The sequence below is a fragment of the Syngnathus typhle genome, linkage group LG5 (genome assembly GCF_033458585.1).
Source record: "Syngnathus typhle isolate RoL2023-S1 ecotype Sweden linkage group LG5, RoL_Styp_1.0, whole genome shotgun sequence".
Lineage (NCBI taxonomy): Eukaryota > Metazoa > Chordata > Actinopteri > Syngnathiformes > Syngnathidae > Syngnathus > Syngnathus typhle.
In genome coordinates, this window is record NC_083742.1 from 12,542,639 (window position 1) to 12,558,143 (window position 15,505).

A 15,505-nucleotide genomic window follows, 5' to 3' on the forward strand; every position below is an offset into this window, starting at 1 on the left:
GTCATATCACAATTGAAGAATTACATGGTGCAGCACAATTCTGTGTAGCAATTTTAATTTACATGACATTGTCAACTTGCGTTACATTTAGTGCAAATAACACTTCTGATGTACAACTTACACACGTACAAAGTGTGCAGATTAGTGACACGATATCAAAATTAAAAACAATAGCTGTATTCCTCAGCGGACATGATGCGCAGATCTTATAAATTAATCATCCAAAATCCTTCTTGAACTCTGCCAGCTGGAGGACGAGTGCTCCAAAAAAAAAAAAATCTAATTTGATGACAAGGCTAACGAATGCAAAACAACCCAGAGTTCTTTTGAATGTTGAGGTATGATCATGATGTGAAATGCTGAACCTCCCACCCTCGCCCCCAACCACACTAAAACACACTTTCCGTCACTGTTGATAAATGCACATGTGGTGGTTGTATAGTAACAATGACCAGACTCATGCTGGTGTCTAAGGCATCCCCGGGCGTAGTTAATCATTATCAGTCACTGTGCACTGGAGTGTGCCACGTGAAATGTAATAGTAGCGCTGGAATGCTAAATTTTGTGTGAAGGTGATATTACTCAATGTGCACGTAGACAAAAATAACAGAGTCAAGACAAACTTAGTCAAGGTCAGGGGGGTGGACGCATTAAAAATCAAGAAACATACTTAACTCTCGATTAAAGAGAGGAATCTTTTATACCAGGAGCCACGGCAACCAAAATGGCCACCTGGTGCAAGCAGATAAGCTGTGACATAGCATCTGTTGTCAATGAGACATCTACCGGCATCTAATTCAAGCGTTTTAACAGTCAATTCACATTTATCACTTTGGTAAACTAAGTGTGGTTTGTCTGTACAATACGTCGTGTCTCACGGTCGCTCTCCGGAGAAGCCGTACAAATATAAAGTTTTCGGAGAGAAACACGGTCAAAAAAAGCTTCGGGTGCTCGGCCTCCACGGACCGCGGGCTCGGTCGTCACAAGAGGGGCGGGAGGCGAGAAACACTCACTCACACTTTTCTCTCTTTAGCAGCAGCAAACAAGTAGCATCGATGCTATCGGTTAGCCCCAAAAGACAACAAGTATTGTGATCATAAAAAAATGTACAAAATAATCTACAAAATAAACACAAAAGCCAATAACAATCATTCGAAAACCACTGAGGAGGAAACCTTATGTATAAAAGGACCCACAGATGTTAAGCTGAAAGGACAAATACTGATGGACTCGAGCAGTTTCTTGTGTTGAAGGGGGTCCTTGGTTGTCTTGGGGCAGGACACATGTTGCACGCTTTCGTCTTTCGGGGGACGACCCTTCACGTCCTAAAGGAAAATCAAATTCAACACAGCAATGAAGAAAAGCGCTGGATATCTGGATAACGTTGGCCACCATATAAGGAAATTTACACAGTTGTGCATTATTTAATGTAAACGGGGTGTTACCTCTCAAAACAGGATGGCTTTGCCCGAAGTCTTCTCCTGGACGTAGGAGGTGAAACGTTTGAGGAACTTGGGATACTCTCTCTTGGCGACGGCTCTGAGCACCGAGGCCGGCGCCCAACCGCCAGGATTTACTGTGGCCATGCAGAAAAAAAACGAACCTCAGTTAACTCTCCTCAACTAACAAATACATACAGACAGGCAGGCTCTCACCGTTGGCCACATAAGTAATTTTACACAAGATGTTGTTCCTGCTGATCTCTTTGTCGCCCTCTGGTGGACTGACCAGAGTTTGACAGATCATGGCAACGTTGATTTTGGCTCGAATGCAGCGATTGGAAGGCTGAAAAGACATTAAAAAAAATCAGTACTTGTATTTACATGGTCACCAAACAACACACACAAAAAAAAAAATTATAAATTCAAAGTAAAGAACTTTGAAAAGCTGCCAAACGACAGTTTGCGTTTATAAAACATACTAAATTATAGAGTGAAAAGGTCCATTGTTTTCATAGTTGTCAATTAACTTCACATCCAGCATAGCTTTTACACAATTTGATATTGGGAACAGTTGCACTCTCAACTTACAGCCGCATTTTCGTGGTCCACAGAGAAGTTGCACACCAACCAGGTGTCGGGATCATTTTCATTGGTTGCCAGAATCTTCCTTATGGCTGACAGATAGAGCACGTCTCTCTGAGTGGCTGGCCACACCCTCTACGACGCCAGCGCATGCAGTCAGCATCAGAATGAGCGTGAAGCGCAGATAATGCAAGGTCCTACGTACGGGAACGGGTTTACCTTGTGTGTCTGATAAACGATAACGGCGTTGTCGGAGAGCGTTTCCACCACGTTGAAGTTTTCAATGGTGGCTAAGGAAGAAACAAACACTTGAGCATCAAGCATGGGATGACCAGAACAGACCGAAGACTGTTGATTTGAACTTACTCTCCCAGTCCAAGCGTACGGCGGTGTCCCAGAAGTAGTGGCACACCTCGTGTCCCGTCACCCCTTTGACAGCGTGCGTCGCTTTGAGGGGATCCAACACGATCCCGTTCTCTTCCACTTCTCTTCTGTACACCTGGGAAATATTGCGCCACTCATGTCACGCATCATAAAGGAAGGGGCAAAAATAGGTGCGGCATATACTGATGAGCCCCAAAAATGACATTTATCCTCACTAAGGCTGCGTGTGCTCAAATGACTTTGGATGATAAGCAGGGAACACCCAAGATGGGTCACCAGCCCATAAGAGTCTCTATTAATAGTTTAAACATAACTATATACTACACAAACTAAGACCCCAAAAGGCTGTTTGATACCATTATTTTTGCAGACCGAGTATGCATATTTACTCTTGAGGACTCAACAATACAACTACTAGTACTTTTGATCTATAAAATTTGAAATCAACAAAATGGCAAATGGTAGCGAACAGAGCTTTCTGTCTTTCTGACGCATAGGATGACTCGTCAATGTGTCAAACGGAGTAAAGCCACAACGCTATCGCCTATCCCTCATTATTTATGGTCATCTTGCAAGATTCCACCCTTAAAAATGTATTTCTTCCAGATTATTTTGAAGAAAGAAAAGCGTTAAAGATCTATTTCTTCCAGATGATTTTGAAAAATATGAAAAGCATCAACAGTGCACATTTGCGACTTGCCTATTAGCTAGGGCTTTGGCGCCACCTTGTGGCATCTTAGAGCTTTGTAGAAAGCACTGGAATGGGCTCGTTCCACAGATAAAAAACCTGAAGTGAATTTGTGAATAGCGGACCGCAATAATTTGATCTTGGAAATGCTTGAAATGTCCTACGGAAGCACTGCGGTACACAAGATGGTGTTTCCCACGTGCATTAATTTCAAACATTTCAAGATGAACTAAGTTAAGGCAATTGTTGGAGATTCCCAAAATAGGGTCTCAAAGCAAGTGTTTGGGTTTCAGGTCCTTACAGGTTTGTGTGTGTGAAAACCATAAATGGCGGTGAGCCCTTTCCTTCCCTTAGTTTTTATATATTTTGGTACACCCGGTATATTTTATACAAAAAAAAAAGATCCAATACAAAAGTTGCATCACAAAACAAGCTTTGCAAAGAAAGAAAACTTTTGTTTCATATTGTCCAAGTCTAGACATTATTGTGTATATTTATAAAAGAACTGGCTGAGCCTGACTTCTCAGGTAAACAAACAAAAGAGTCGGCTCCTACGCAGTCTCTCACCTTCATCTCTCCTTCCTCGATGACCAGCTGCCAGTTGGCGTCACCGCCCACGTCCTGAAGCGAGTAAGTCATATGATTCTGAACCATTTCCTCCACCTAGGGGACAAAAGGCTTTCTGAATTCCTGTCATTGTGATTTGTCTGAAAGTGAAGTGCTTATTTTCCAGAAACAAAAATGACTTTCATTAGAACTAATATTGTCTGCGTGATTGTGGACCATAAAATATGTTGGGTTTAATTTTGACAGATTTGTTTTCTCAGTTACTCAGATTTAAATGTCACATTTTTCTTCTTGTCACATCACAGTTTAAATATAAACTCAAAAAACAATATTGTATGTCCTCAGTCACAGTCTTGTTTCTTTTGTTCCAGTGATACGTTTCAAGTTTGCAGCCGTGTTCATTCAACAAACAGTGTTAACTGGCACCCAGTAGCTGGAATGTTATCGCAGAGGTGTTGGGAATTTGTCGAGCAAACAGAGTCAGTGGGCAGTGACCAAATAGACACAATATTATATAAAGTGACTTATTGAAATAATGACTCAACACTTGAACTCGTTCAAAGTTCAACAATTCATAAAGTCCACAAGGCATGCTTGCTAATGCAGTCGCACACAAGTTAAGCAGGAAGTGCAAAGGGACTACATTACACTCGATCAGATCGTCAGTCGAGAATTCTAAACTGAGTGGAATGAGGTCATGTTGTTAACATAGATTTATTATTCCCGTTTTAAGTAGCAAGTGAACCCCCCCCCCCACTCATGCTCTCTTGGACTATAAAGTGTACCTGCCCTTGCACATACAAGCACCTTTCAAATTACCTGAGTGCTGAATCTGTGAATGTCATCTGAAGCACTGACTAGCTCGACAGAGGACAGGGAAGAGCAATGACTACGTGCCTGTGCAGCAAGGAGATATTAGAGAAAGAGAGATAGGAATGACAAAGTGGAAAGCGAGAGCGAAGCACCAAAAGCAGAAAGCCAAAGGAATCAATCATCGAATAGTTACGATTATTTAGGTTAAATGGTGGCCACATCAAGACGAGAGCATAAGTGATGGACGAGCTTTAAAGACTTGGGAGGAGATGAGGATAAATGGTGTAGAACCTTGGTAGCGAATCTGTGTGTGCCGATGCTTGAGTAGACGTCGCCGGGCGGAACGGGAGTCAGTCGAGGGATCCTGACCTTCTCCGACTGGCACTGAACGACACACACGAGTTTCATGAAAGATGGTACGATTCTCTTTCCTTGCCCATCATACTGTTGTTAATACGTCATCCAAAACGGTGACGCGGAGCAACAACTCACCTGCTCTTCGATCTTGTCTTGTCTGTCGAGCGCAGCTTCCACCGCATCGAAGAACTCATCCTCGTTGATCAAACTGTTGGGCCCCTCCTGGAAACGCAGGCTAACAATCATGAATGTGGCAATTCGAAACAGAAGCGACAACAATCAGGTGCAACAAAAGGTTTATCATCAATGTAATTCTATCTCGCCTCGTAGTCCGGGCCTCCATAGTGTGACTTTTTCTTCAGTTCGTGGACAGTAGACTTATAGGCATCTTCTACCCTTCTCCTCTTCTCTAGCTCCTGAAAACAACAACAAAAGGTGTTTTTTAATTAGGTACGGAAAAAAAGTGACTGCAGACTTCATAAGCCCTTTGTGGAGGCAGCACTTAAGGCCTACTGCTCGATGACGCTTAGCTTTAAAGTGCCAACCTGTGTGTGTATGTGATGCCCGTCCGTCCCCATCCTCGCCACATCGACACCATCACAGAGAATTCAAAAATGTGGTTAGCGGATACTAATCTGTGCATGGCCATTGCTTGAAAACGGCTTTGGGTCTTCGGGGCAGGTATTTTGTAAATTAGCTGAATCGAGATGATGATGCAATTCTGCATGATTATGACGCAATTGCTCACAGCCAGATGTCGCTGTTTGATTTGACACTCATACACTACCTGTGTATGTGACCTTCAATTTTCCCATTTGATTAATCTGCCCTAACTAAATGAAGTGCACAGAAAGCACAGTTTGATCTAAACATCATCATGGCGGCAGCTTCACACCAAAGCTATAAAGCTCGTGATTAAGTCTGTCAGAAGCAACCCAAGAGACTCTGGGCAAACGTGTGAAGACAATGTCACACTACAATGACCTGGTAAAAACGTCACAATACTGTCTGAGTTGGCGCTTTCAAAACACAGGAACCTGACAAACCAGTCAAAGGATTTCTTCTGCTTTTACACTGACGAGAGCAACAAAAGACGATTGTATTGTTCGTAAAGTAAAACCACAAACTGAACTAAAAATGCGATCACTATTGAGACAAAAATAAAAACACAAGCAGCTGCAGCCGCCTTCAAGCAATTCACAAACCAGACTGAGCCCGTCTTAAGTACGTTTGGTGTAAGGTGTCACACAACAAAACAAACATGCAAGTTTTGCTATCAGCTCTTCGCTTCAGCCATCTTGGGAGACCTACTTTGAAGAAGAGGCTGCAGGTCTGTAGAGGTATCCAGTGTTGCGACTGGTACTTGAGCACCTCTGACCGCCGCGATGTTTTCCTCAAACTTAACCAAGATGTCCGGGCAGTCATTTTTCCAATTCGGTTTCTCGTGCGGCCGCACTTTGCTAACTTACTCTCTTCCCTTACTCCTCGACGCCAGCTAAATCTCCCACTTGAAACAACATTTAGGTAAGAATTAGTTTCACTTGAGCAGTCGAAGACGCTCCGATTTCTTTCCGGCTCCTGTGCTCTGTAGGGGTTGGGCGGCAAGCCATTGCACGGGAACTGGTTTGACAACATGAGCAGCGTCGATCAAGAGCAAAGAGCATTCCTTCTAGTGACACACAAATACACACATGCGCACACAGGTTTCTAAAGTTCAAGCCAAAACCAATAAATGTGCGTCTTATCGGCACACCGGTCACGCCGCTAGCTCGATGCTTACTGAGGCCAACGTGTGCATTTGTGGGCAAATGTAGGAGTCTCTGTAAATGGCCTGCTACTTCCTACTTTCCAACACGGAAATTCTCCAGCTCTGTGTCTTCGAATCATGTCAAAGCCCAAATTGTTACATTGGCGTTTGATCACCTGAACACAAAGGCCAAAGACAGGCGACAAGTGTTACACACCTTTACTCAACACCTGCTTACATGACTTAAGAGTGTGAGAATCTGTGTGAAGTCAGCAGTCACTGCTGTCCGACCGGAGAGGGTTGGGCACACAATTTCTGTTGTCGTTCTAGCATGCCTTTATGGACATTGCAGAAACCGGACTTCCCCAAAGCGTTACCAAATACTGTGCTTTCATAAACTCAGCACAAAATCATTCATTGATTCTGGGATTTTGTGCTGTGCATCAGTACCTTGTCCAGCCTTTTCTGCCAGCTGTCCTCACGTTTGACCATCAGCTCAATGCAGTGTGACAAAGTGGACAGGATGCCCGCTGTGGTGGCCTTGAAGGTGATGGCCTCTCCCTTGAAGTCAATACCATTGATGCCTTTGGGACTAGCGGGGGCAAACACTGGTACAGGCGGGGAAAAAAATAAATAAAGCCAACGTGATAAGATGACATTTGATGAGCTTAAGTCCGACAGTTATTTATCGGAAGGACACTAACGTTTCTCTTTGCTTCCGTTATTGTTGTAGCAACATTCACCGTCTGGTCTTGAGGCAGCAGGGAAGTCATCTTCATCCTCTTCCACTATGGAGACCAACAAGTCAATTAGTAAAAAATAAATTTAAAAAAAATACAGACGTCGATAAATAAAGTCCAGTTTCAACAGAAATAGGCTAAGTTACCTTTGTCTCTGTGAAACTCATCTTTGGAGACAGCATCAGCGCAAGAGTCAAAATATTTCTGCAACGTATCCACTTGTCTGCAAAGGATGTCCCGGAAGGTCTCCATTTCGGCTAATTTCTCACATAGCCTGTGTCCCTTCTGCACAAGAAGACGCCAGTTTATGATTCAGACTTGGAGAATTGTATCATTATTTCGAATTGCTTACCTTGAAAGAGGATGTGGACGTGGCAGACAAGGCGCTGGCTGCTGAGGTGAGAGACAACATGGAACCATGACGCCTCAGACTAGATTCTGACCCATACCCGGACTCCGCCTGTGGAAAGGAAGAGGCGGCAACAGAAAAGCAATTATTACAAATAGAGGATAAATACTAAGACCACTGGGAAAAGGAGACACATTTCAGGAGATGTGCTGGAAAATGTCTGCAGCTCACACAAAGAAGACAGAGCGAGGGTGAAACAGTTTCAGCAGCACTGAGCAATGCTGAGCTGGACAAGAGCGGGACCTCCACCTACACAGCCAAACACTAGAGAAACAATGGGAATGACAAATATGCAACAAACCTAGCAGCACCAGTCTCTGAAAATAAAGCCTACTCTGTCCAAAAAGAAGACATCCCACCATCTTAAATTACCACAGAAAAAAAGGACAGAGAGCAGTCTCTCTTTTTGCATAAAAAAAACAGCTCCACTCTACCACATGAAATAAAAATGCTCCTTAGATTCTTTAACTAAAAAAATATGTTTAAGCAGACTTTGAACTTTGTATTTCGTATTCAATTTGAACTTTTGGCTCCGCTTTGCATACCACCCGATAGCTCTTTCCCTGGTGGAACAGTTGCTCACTTGCATTAAAAAAAAAAAAAAAAAAAAAGGCTGATTTCTGCAAGACAAAAAATAATAATAATAATAAAAAATAGAGAGTCATTGCGTAATACGGACAAACGCATGTCACGGACATCAGAACACCTGAGAAATATTTTAAATGGTGAAGAAAAGAATATGTCTCTGTTGAAATGTGGAATCAGCCCACACTGATCCAATACAGTGTGCCGATAGGAAAGTCGTGACACTACTTGCACAAGCATCCATTGAATGAGGAGCAATGACACCAAAATGAAAACACACCACAGAGTTGCCATAGAGATCCGCTCGCTTATTTACACCTGGTGCAGCCGAGAAGCAAAAATATTCCTGTTGTTGATTTCGTTTTCTGGTTTCTGCAGTGATGGACATTAAAAGATGCTATTCATAAATACGACTTGTGATCACCTCAAATTAATCCGATTTTTCTTGGGACAAACTTTAATCCGCTGCAAATGTATCAATTAGGTTGAATGGCGGAATATGTCTCATATTACTGATCAGATCATTCCATTTATTTTTAGTTACATCGTGAAAAAATAACTGCAATCCAAAATATATTGCGAGAAGAACGTACAAAAAACTGCCCAATTCTTTCCCCTCCACGGTAGCATTACCTTTGACAATATGCCAAATTAATGTAAATTTACACATGAAACACTCGAAATAAAACTCAGGGAAAACGTCAACGCTACTTCCTTTATGAACTACGGATGCAATTCTAGAGATAATTGTTCCACAACTTTAAGGAAGAGGACATGCAGAATAAAATAGCAGCAGTTAAAGGGCGGCATGCCAGCATGAAATGAGCCCACCATTCGACCATTCCAGCAGCCAAAGCAGAGCAGGACACTGCTGCAGTTCTGACGGCTTGCTGGCCCCAACATGGCCCAGATTCTTCCTCCAGACACACACCCTTGTTTGTTCTGACAGTTTAGATGCTCCAGTCCAGTACTCCGGTTTCCCCGGACACACCTCAAGAAGCAAGAAGAAGCTGCGGCGACGAAGAAAAGCAATAGAATCAGCTGAGACAGCGTCAACGCAGCAGGGGCGGGAGAGAAATGTTTTGTAGCGGCAGCAGAGACATGGATGAAGCTGAAATGAAGAATTCCTCGGGAGAGTGAAGCAGCCCAGCTTTTAGTCGGCTCCAATCCAGCCACACGCGCATGCATCTACTCCACTCTGGCTGCATAAATTCATCAAACCAGACCACACACCCTGATGTTGGAAACCTTTCCATCCAGCCCAGCTGGATGTTGAGCATCCACAGCTCGCCTAGTGAGCGTGCGAGTGTACGAGTGAGAGCCAGGGACCAACTCCATTTGCAAGCATGTATGTATGTATTAAGAAGATGAGAGCCGTCTGGCGTTGTTTGGATAGTTAAATGTAACATGGGTGGGCGATGGATGCAGCCTCAGCAGAGAGAGAGAGCGGGAAGCCAGTAATGACCACATTGAAGAGCTTCTTTTGCTTTACTTATTTGACTCTTTTCATTTATATTTGTTCTGATTAGCTCAAATCCAACTTGCAATAGTTGCCACCCAGCACCCTTAACAAGTGATACTTAAAAAAATTAAAAAACACTTCTGCCCGCCCCTTGGATCATGAGAAAATGGAACAGTCGGATGGAGAGTTTTATGTGTCCCTCTTGATTTGGGTTTTTGTGAAAGCAAGAGCTTAAAAAATGTATTATTCAATGAGAGATGCACTTGAAGTCAGTACATCTAGAGCACCACTATCAAGACAAATGCTTGGCTGATTTTGAAATGTATGTATGTGTCAAAAAAATATATATATCTCCATGTTAAATTAGGCTGCTAAGAAATGGAATGCGATTGTATTTTTAAGCAGACTGAGAATTGCAACCGTCCACCACAGTGAAGCATGATGCGAGTCTTTTTTTATCCAGCGAGGGGCAGTGCAGAGAGGCTCACCAATCATAACCTGCATGTAAAGGCGTACCGGGGTTATTGCAGGGCACAGTCCACTAATGGACCCGAGACCCGCGGTCACTCACACGCAGCAGACGTGTCAATGTCGGCCACACACACCACCATCACCAACCAGTGAAGCTGACCTGATGAGAATTCACAAACTAGTGATCACTTTGACCTTTTGTCTCAAATGAGTTGGTGATGTGTGCAAAAGAGAATACCATATTATTCATACGTCCACGTGTACGAATATGCGCACACGCTGTAAACCCAACGCAACTGTTGAATCTAGATTTCAACAGTCATGGCAGGTTACTGTCAAATGTTGGAAAAAAAGTACCCTCTAATCTCCAAATATAAATGAAACTGTCAACAAAATAAGTTCTAGTACTAGAACGGCTCAGTTTAGAAACTAGTCTGTCATTTGGCTGAGAAAGATTGTAACAAGTCCATTATTAAAAAACAAACAAAAAAAAAAAACACTGATCATGACACTTTGATTCACTGTTTAAAGGAGAGTTTGAATCTCTCCTCTTTCATCAATAACCATTTCAAACAACAATGAATACAGAGAGGAGTTATGGTTGTATTATTGCCAATGTTTTTTTATGTGATGTGTTTTACGGCAAAAGCTGTTGTGAAGGCACCATATAAATAAAAATAAAATACATTGTAAAAAAAAACTGAATTATACTGTACGTGCAATAACAAAGGTAGCTAAGAGCGGCTTGAGAATTCTCAGCCTGTGTGAACACCATTTAATTACTGTACTGAACACACAAAATTAAACATAACCATAGGCACACCCACACCAACAAAGACAGACTACATATTAAAAGGTTAGGATTAATAATGTGACTTTTAAGGAACGTTAAACATGGCCTCGGCAACATATACAACATAAACGTTGGCCAAGTAACTGTTAGTGAGCAGCTGATAAGACTCCAATGACTGAGGAGATCTCCATCTTACACATGTTCGGATTGCTCACATTCCCAAGGACAGACGGGGAAAGGGAGTGGCAAGCATTTGTCTCAGTCCTGCCACGCCCATCTCAGTAATTAATCGGACAGCCAGCCAGGGCCTACAATGACGAAAGATGCTAGAAGAATATGACTAACGCAGCAGTGGAGAACCACCAATATATTCAATATATTTGTAATGCTAATGGGCTGGGGAGATGACTCCTTTGTTTTCCCCATCAATGCTTCTGACATGATGATGAACACCCCCGGGCGCCCTCAAAATGCAATGACAATTTGTAGCATTTGAATTGATGAAGCAGTGCATCGCAATCATAATGCTTGAAACTCAGTGGGGAACATGGTGCTGCAGATAAAAACAGAATCCTGTGACTTGAACCTGTTCATTTATTCTGCATCTGACTTATGGTGCACCTGGCAAGAGGAAATATGAACTGAAGTTCAAGACAACAAAATACAGCTGCAGAGCTGAAAAGAAAAACAAAATGTGCAGAGAGTTTGCCTCTTTCCACTCACCTTGTGTAACTCAATGGACTCGATCCACTGGAGTCTGTGCTCGGGATCTTCAGCTCGGAGGTACCACACGCTGTCGTTGACGCTGATGTCAAAACGACACTCGTCAAACTCATGGGGCTGCGGGGAGAGACGCAAAGAGGAAATATTTTGTGGTGCCAGAAAAATTGTAAAATTGCAACAAATGTTGCAAGTTGAACAATCATCACAAAGGCCGCGTGATGATGTATTCAAAGTTGTCTGTTATGACAATGGCTGCCTAGCAATGACATATGGTTCCAATTGTTTTCTGACTTTTACTACGCAATAAACAAGAATGTTAATGAGAACCTGATGTCTTCTTCAGTGAACACAACTTGAAATAGCAACTCAAGAAAATCTTGCAGCTTGCCTTCGCTTGACCGAGGGGTTGTCACAACCTCACCTCCTACATTCAGCAGCCCAAATCCCAAGTATTTCACTCCCCTTTTTCCTGCAATGTGCCCCACCCACCTCCAGACACCAAGCACACAAGGCACCCAGCTAAACACGTGAGCACGATTCCAGCGTTTCCTCTGAGATTGGAATTTGACCGTTGCACTCGCCAGGCCCGAGATGCGTTCCACGACGGCTCCTAAAGCAAAATCAGACACAGTTGACTGGATTCTCCTCGGCTGTCAGCTGACACCACCTCACGCTGTCCACGTTTAACTAGATTTGCTCATATTGCACTCGTGCTTTTTTTTTTTTTGCTGGCTGACAACAGCAACGTTGCATTTGCACACAAACCAGAAACCCTAGACCAGGATGTTTCTTAATCTAATCCTGCTCTGTTACTGGAACCCATAAATATCCATTAGCAGCAGGTCGAAATATACGATCTGTCCGCTGCAAGGGGAAAAGTAGTAACCTCTAGTGTATCCAGCCATGAGACCATTTCAGGTTCTCTAACTGAGTTTGATCCGACACGGCTCATAAAATGCTGCTTTTATCGTTTGCTTTATACATCTTTTAATCTGCCTGGGCATTCTCATTCCCCTTTTGAAAGCTCCACTGTACTCAAGTACACTAAACTGCAGCATCGTTGCAGTTAGTGGAGTGGTCACAAGAACAGGATTCAAATCCATTTAATAGCTGACAAAAATAGAAGTGCATTATCACTGTATCATCATACATCACCACCAATATTATACTTTGTACTTATCTATAGGTCGGATTTAATGACTGCCTTTAATTCAGTTTAAAATTTGTATTTCCTAATTCTAACAATATCCACACATTGCAATATCCACAATTGAATCAAGACAACATGCTGTTTGTCAGTAAATGGGTAAAAAAAAATCACAAATGAATTGATTGCTTGGTTGGCCCTCCGGCAAGCATTGCACTTTCTCATGCGGCTGGAATGAACATGGATGAACCTTTAACTGTACAGGCAAAGTTTTCAGTAACTAATTTATGACAAAAGGTAAAAAACATAGATTGAGCTCTACTTAATGGATCGCTACTTTTGTCACCATGACAACTGCTATGCTGCCATAAAGTGTATGTCCAGTTCAATGGTCATCATCTTTCCCAAAAAGGAAAGAAAAATAGGTATGATAGATGCTCACTGAGTTGAAATCGAGTGCAACATCACACACGAAGATTGCCTGACTTTTTGAGCACTTGTGAGCTAACGCTTGGCGGCATTCAATTTTGCAGGATTCATGACACAACGCGACTCAGTTGAACCAGACAGAATGAATCCCAACCTCTCCCGAACAAAATCCTATCTCAACACAGTTTCATATCAATTGCCTGAGTAGCTTTGGCATAATGCTGCTCAATGAAAACAAGCAGAAATGAAAACATGACCCTCATGTGATCGGATTTAAAGGAGTGTTTACAGTGGGGGGGGGATGGTACGTTTGATGTGTTATGAGCCTAATGAGTCCGATTTGAACCGTGAGAGAAGCCTGAGGCTTGTTGCTGCGGGCACATGTGACAGTAACCTAAACAGAAGTGACATTAGATGTGTTAAGAAGACTGGTATTGACAAAGCGTGCCATAGTGCAGAGCTTATTTGAGCATTCTGTTCATTCAACAATATAGCACAAATTACAGTAAAGCAAATTGTTTGGTGCAGGGTGGTGGTATGTTAAAGGAAGAAAAAAAAAGTAAATATTTAACCATGGTGTTGAATTGTAGTTTTTATCTGGCAAAAACAATTGTGAGGTCCATGTAGGGAAAGAATACAGGCTGATTCTAAAGAGTATGCAAGCAAGGCTTACATTACAATAAGAAGCATGTGACTTGAGTGCCTGTGGTGGACCCAACTCCATGTTGCTACCCTGTCTGTTATCTTAATCAAATCTGAACAAGTTAATATTTACCTCTATATCTTTACACATGGTTCAAGGAATAACTGGACCAAAACAAAGGCACCACCTGGAGCACTAAAACATTGTGTTCATTTATTCCCTCATGAGTAAAGACAATGCACTTTTGTTTATTCTGCTTTCTAGGTTGACCACACACTCCACTCCAGTAAGTTCCTGTTTTTAAGAGAGACAAAAAAACGTACTTACTGTGATGACAGCCTTACTGAGGCACAAAGAGCCCCTGCAGCCATATTCCCGTTCATCTTCTGACTTGTAGTAGCTCAAAGCGTTGTTCTTCAACACGACCCATCGGTCCTGCCATCCGTGGATGTAATTGGTCCACTATAAACAAACAAGCAAGCACCGCAACTAAACTTTACAGTCTGCGGGCATGATGAAGTTGGGTGTAAAATGAATAGACAGAAAATAAAAACATGATATTACCTTGCTCAACACGCCCCCGAACTCCACAGGTTGTACGGATTCTGGTTCCACATCTTCGTCTGAACCGGACGCTGAGCTCTTTTCGGACATTTAAATCCAAGATTCAAAAGAACTTAAGTGGCTTTTTAAATCAACAGAGCACTCTAGCTCAACACCAACTTAATTGAAATCTCACGATCGCAGCAGAACCTAAACAGAAGCTGCTTGCTCTTAGAAATAAACACAAAGTTAGCCTCGCCGTCAGCAGTATGGTGTTATCTGCCTGTTAACGTTAAGCGAAGCAGGCAAGAAAAAAAAAAAAAAAAGCACTTGTGTAGAATGGTGACAGTCCAGCCTCGACCGCTCGATTTTGCGGGATTTGTTTTGAAAATGACGTCGACCGGCCCCGAGAGAAGCTAGTTAGCGTCAACGGTTAGCTGTCAAAGCAAACCAGCTAATGTTAACTTGGCATCTAACTTCTGACTGTTCCAGTGCGCGCCCCCTGCAGATGACTTGCTGGCGAAAGAATGGTCGATGAAGGCCGACTGGTTACAGACGCTGCGTTACCTCAACTAAGAAGCTACAAATGACGATGAAAGTGGCCGCATTGCAGCTTTATTTCCGTGGTTTTGTTAGCAACAGCGAACGAGCGACTCCAATAGCTTGTCATTTGGGTCGAGGGGGAGGAGCTGCAGCCACGCTTTACTGTGTACTTGAAAAGGACAAGCGTCGAGTTAGCGTGGATATGCAGCGGAAGTACAAATACAGTTTCTTTCAAAACAATGTACTACAACAATTTCCGTACTTTAAATTGAATGAGAACATAAGTATATTTTGGAAATAAAATATCAAAGTATTTTGATTTGGCCAATGTTTAAACGTGTTCTCCAATTAAATCCCGATTACTACTATTTGAGACACACCTTGCTAAATTACTTCATCCTGTTGTCCACAGATGCATTGTACTCAGTCTGTCGTCT

At 42.6% G+C, this 15,505-nt stretch overlaps 1 protein-coding gene across 2 annotated transcripts; it reads right to left on the minus strand.

Annotated features, from left to right (window-relative positions):
• Positions 1 to 38: 38 nt before the first annotated feature.
• LOC133154550 (ceramide transfer protein-like) lies at positions 39 to 15,212 on the minus strand. 2 transcript variants are annotated; one of them, XM_061279364.1, is made up of 18 exons: positions 14,547 to 15,212; positions 14,310 to 14,444; positions 11,764 to 11,880; positions 7,673 to 7,780; positions 7,467 to 7,605; positions 7,285 to 7,368; positions 7,031 to 7,188; positions 5,157 to 5,249; positions 4,969 to 5,055; positions 4,768 to 4,860; positions 4,483 to 4,560; positions 3,664 to 3,759; positions 2,391 to 2,523; positions 2,244 to 2,314; positions 2,031 to 2,159; positions 1,656 to 1,785; positions 1,446 to 1,576; positions 39 to 1,325 (listed from the first exon to the last, which is right to left on the minus strand). In XM_061279364.1, exons 1-17 carry the CDS (start codon positions 14,634 to 14,636, stop codon positions 1,449 to 1,451), a joined length of 1,869 nt encoding a protein of 622 aa, XP_061135348.1. In that variant the 5' UTR covers positions 14,637 to 15,212; the 3' UTR covers positions 39 to 1,325; positions 1,446 to 1,448. The 2 variants fall into 2 exon arrangements, with proteins under 2 accessions (XP_061135348.1, XP_061135347.1); XM_061279363.1 differs by lacking the exon at positions 4,483 to 4,560 and having other exon boundaries at positions 14,547 to 15,210.
• Between the last annotated feature and the right edge of the window lie 293 nt (positions 15,213 to 15,505).

Coding starts and splice junctions, on each gene's coding strand:
- LOC133154550 (XM_061279364.1), bottom strand. CDS start 14,636: ATGTCCGAAAAGAGCTCAGCGTCCGGTTCAGACGAAGATGTGGAACCA. Junction 7,189..7,284: donor TAACGGAAGCAAAGAGAAAC/GTTAGTGTCCTT, acceptor CGCCTGTACCAG/TGTTTGCCCCCGCTAGTCCC. Junction 2,315..2,390: donor CGTACGCTTGGACTGGGAGA/GTAAGTTCAAAT, acceptor TTTCTTCCTTAG/CCACCATTGAAAACTTCAAC.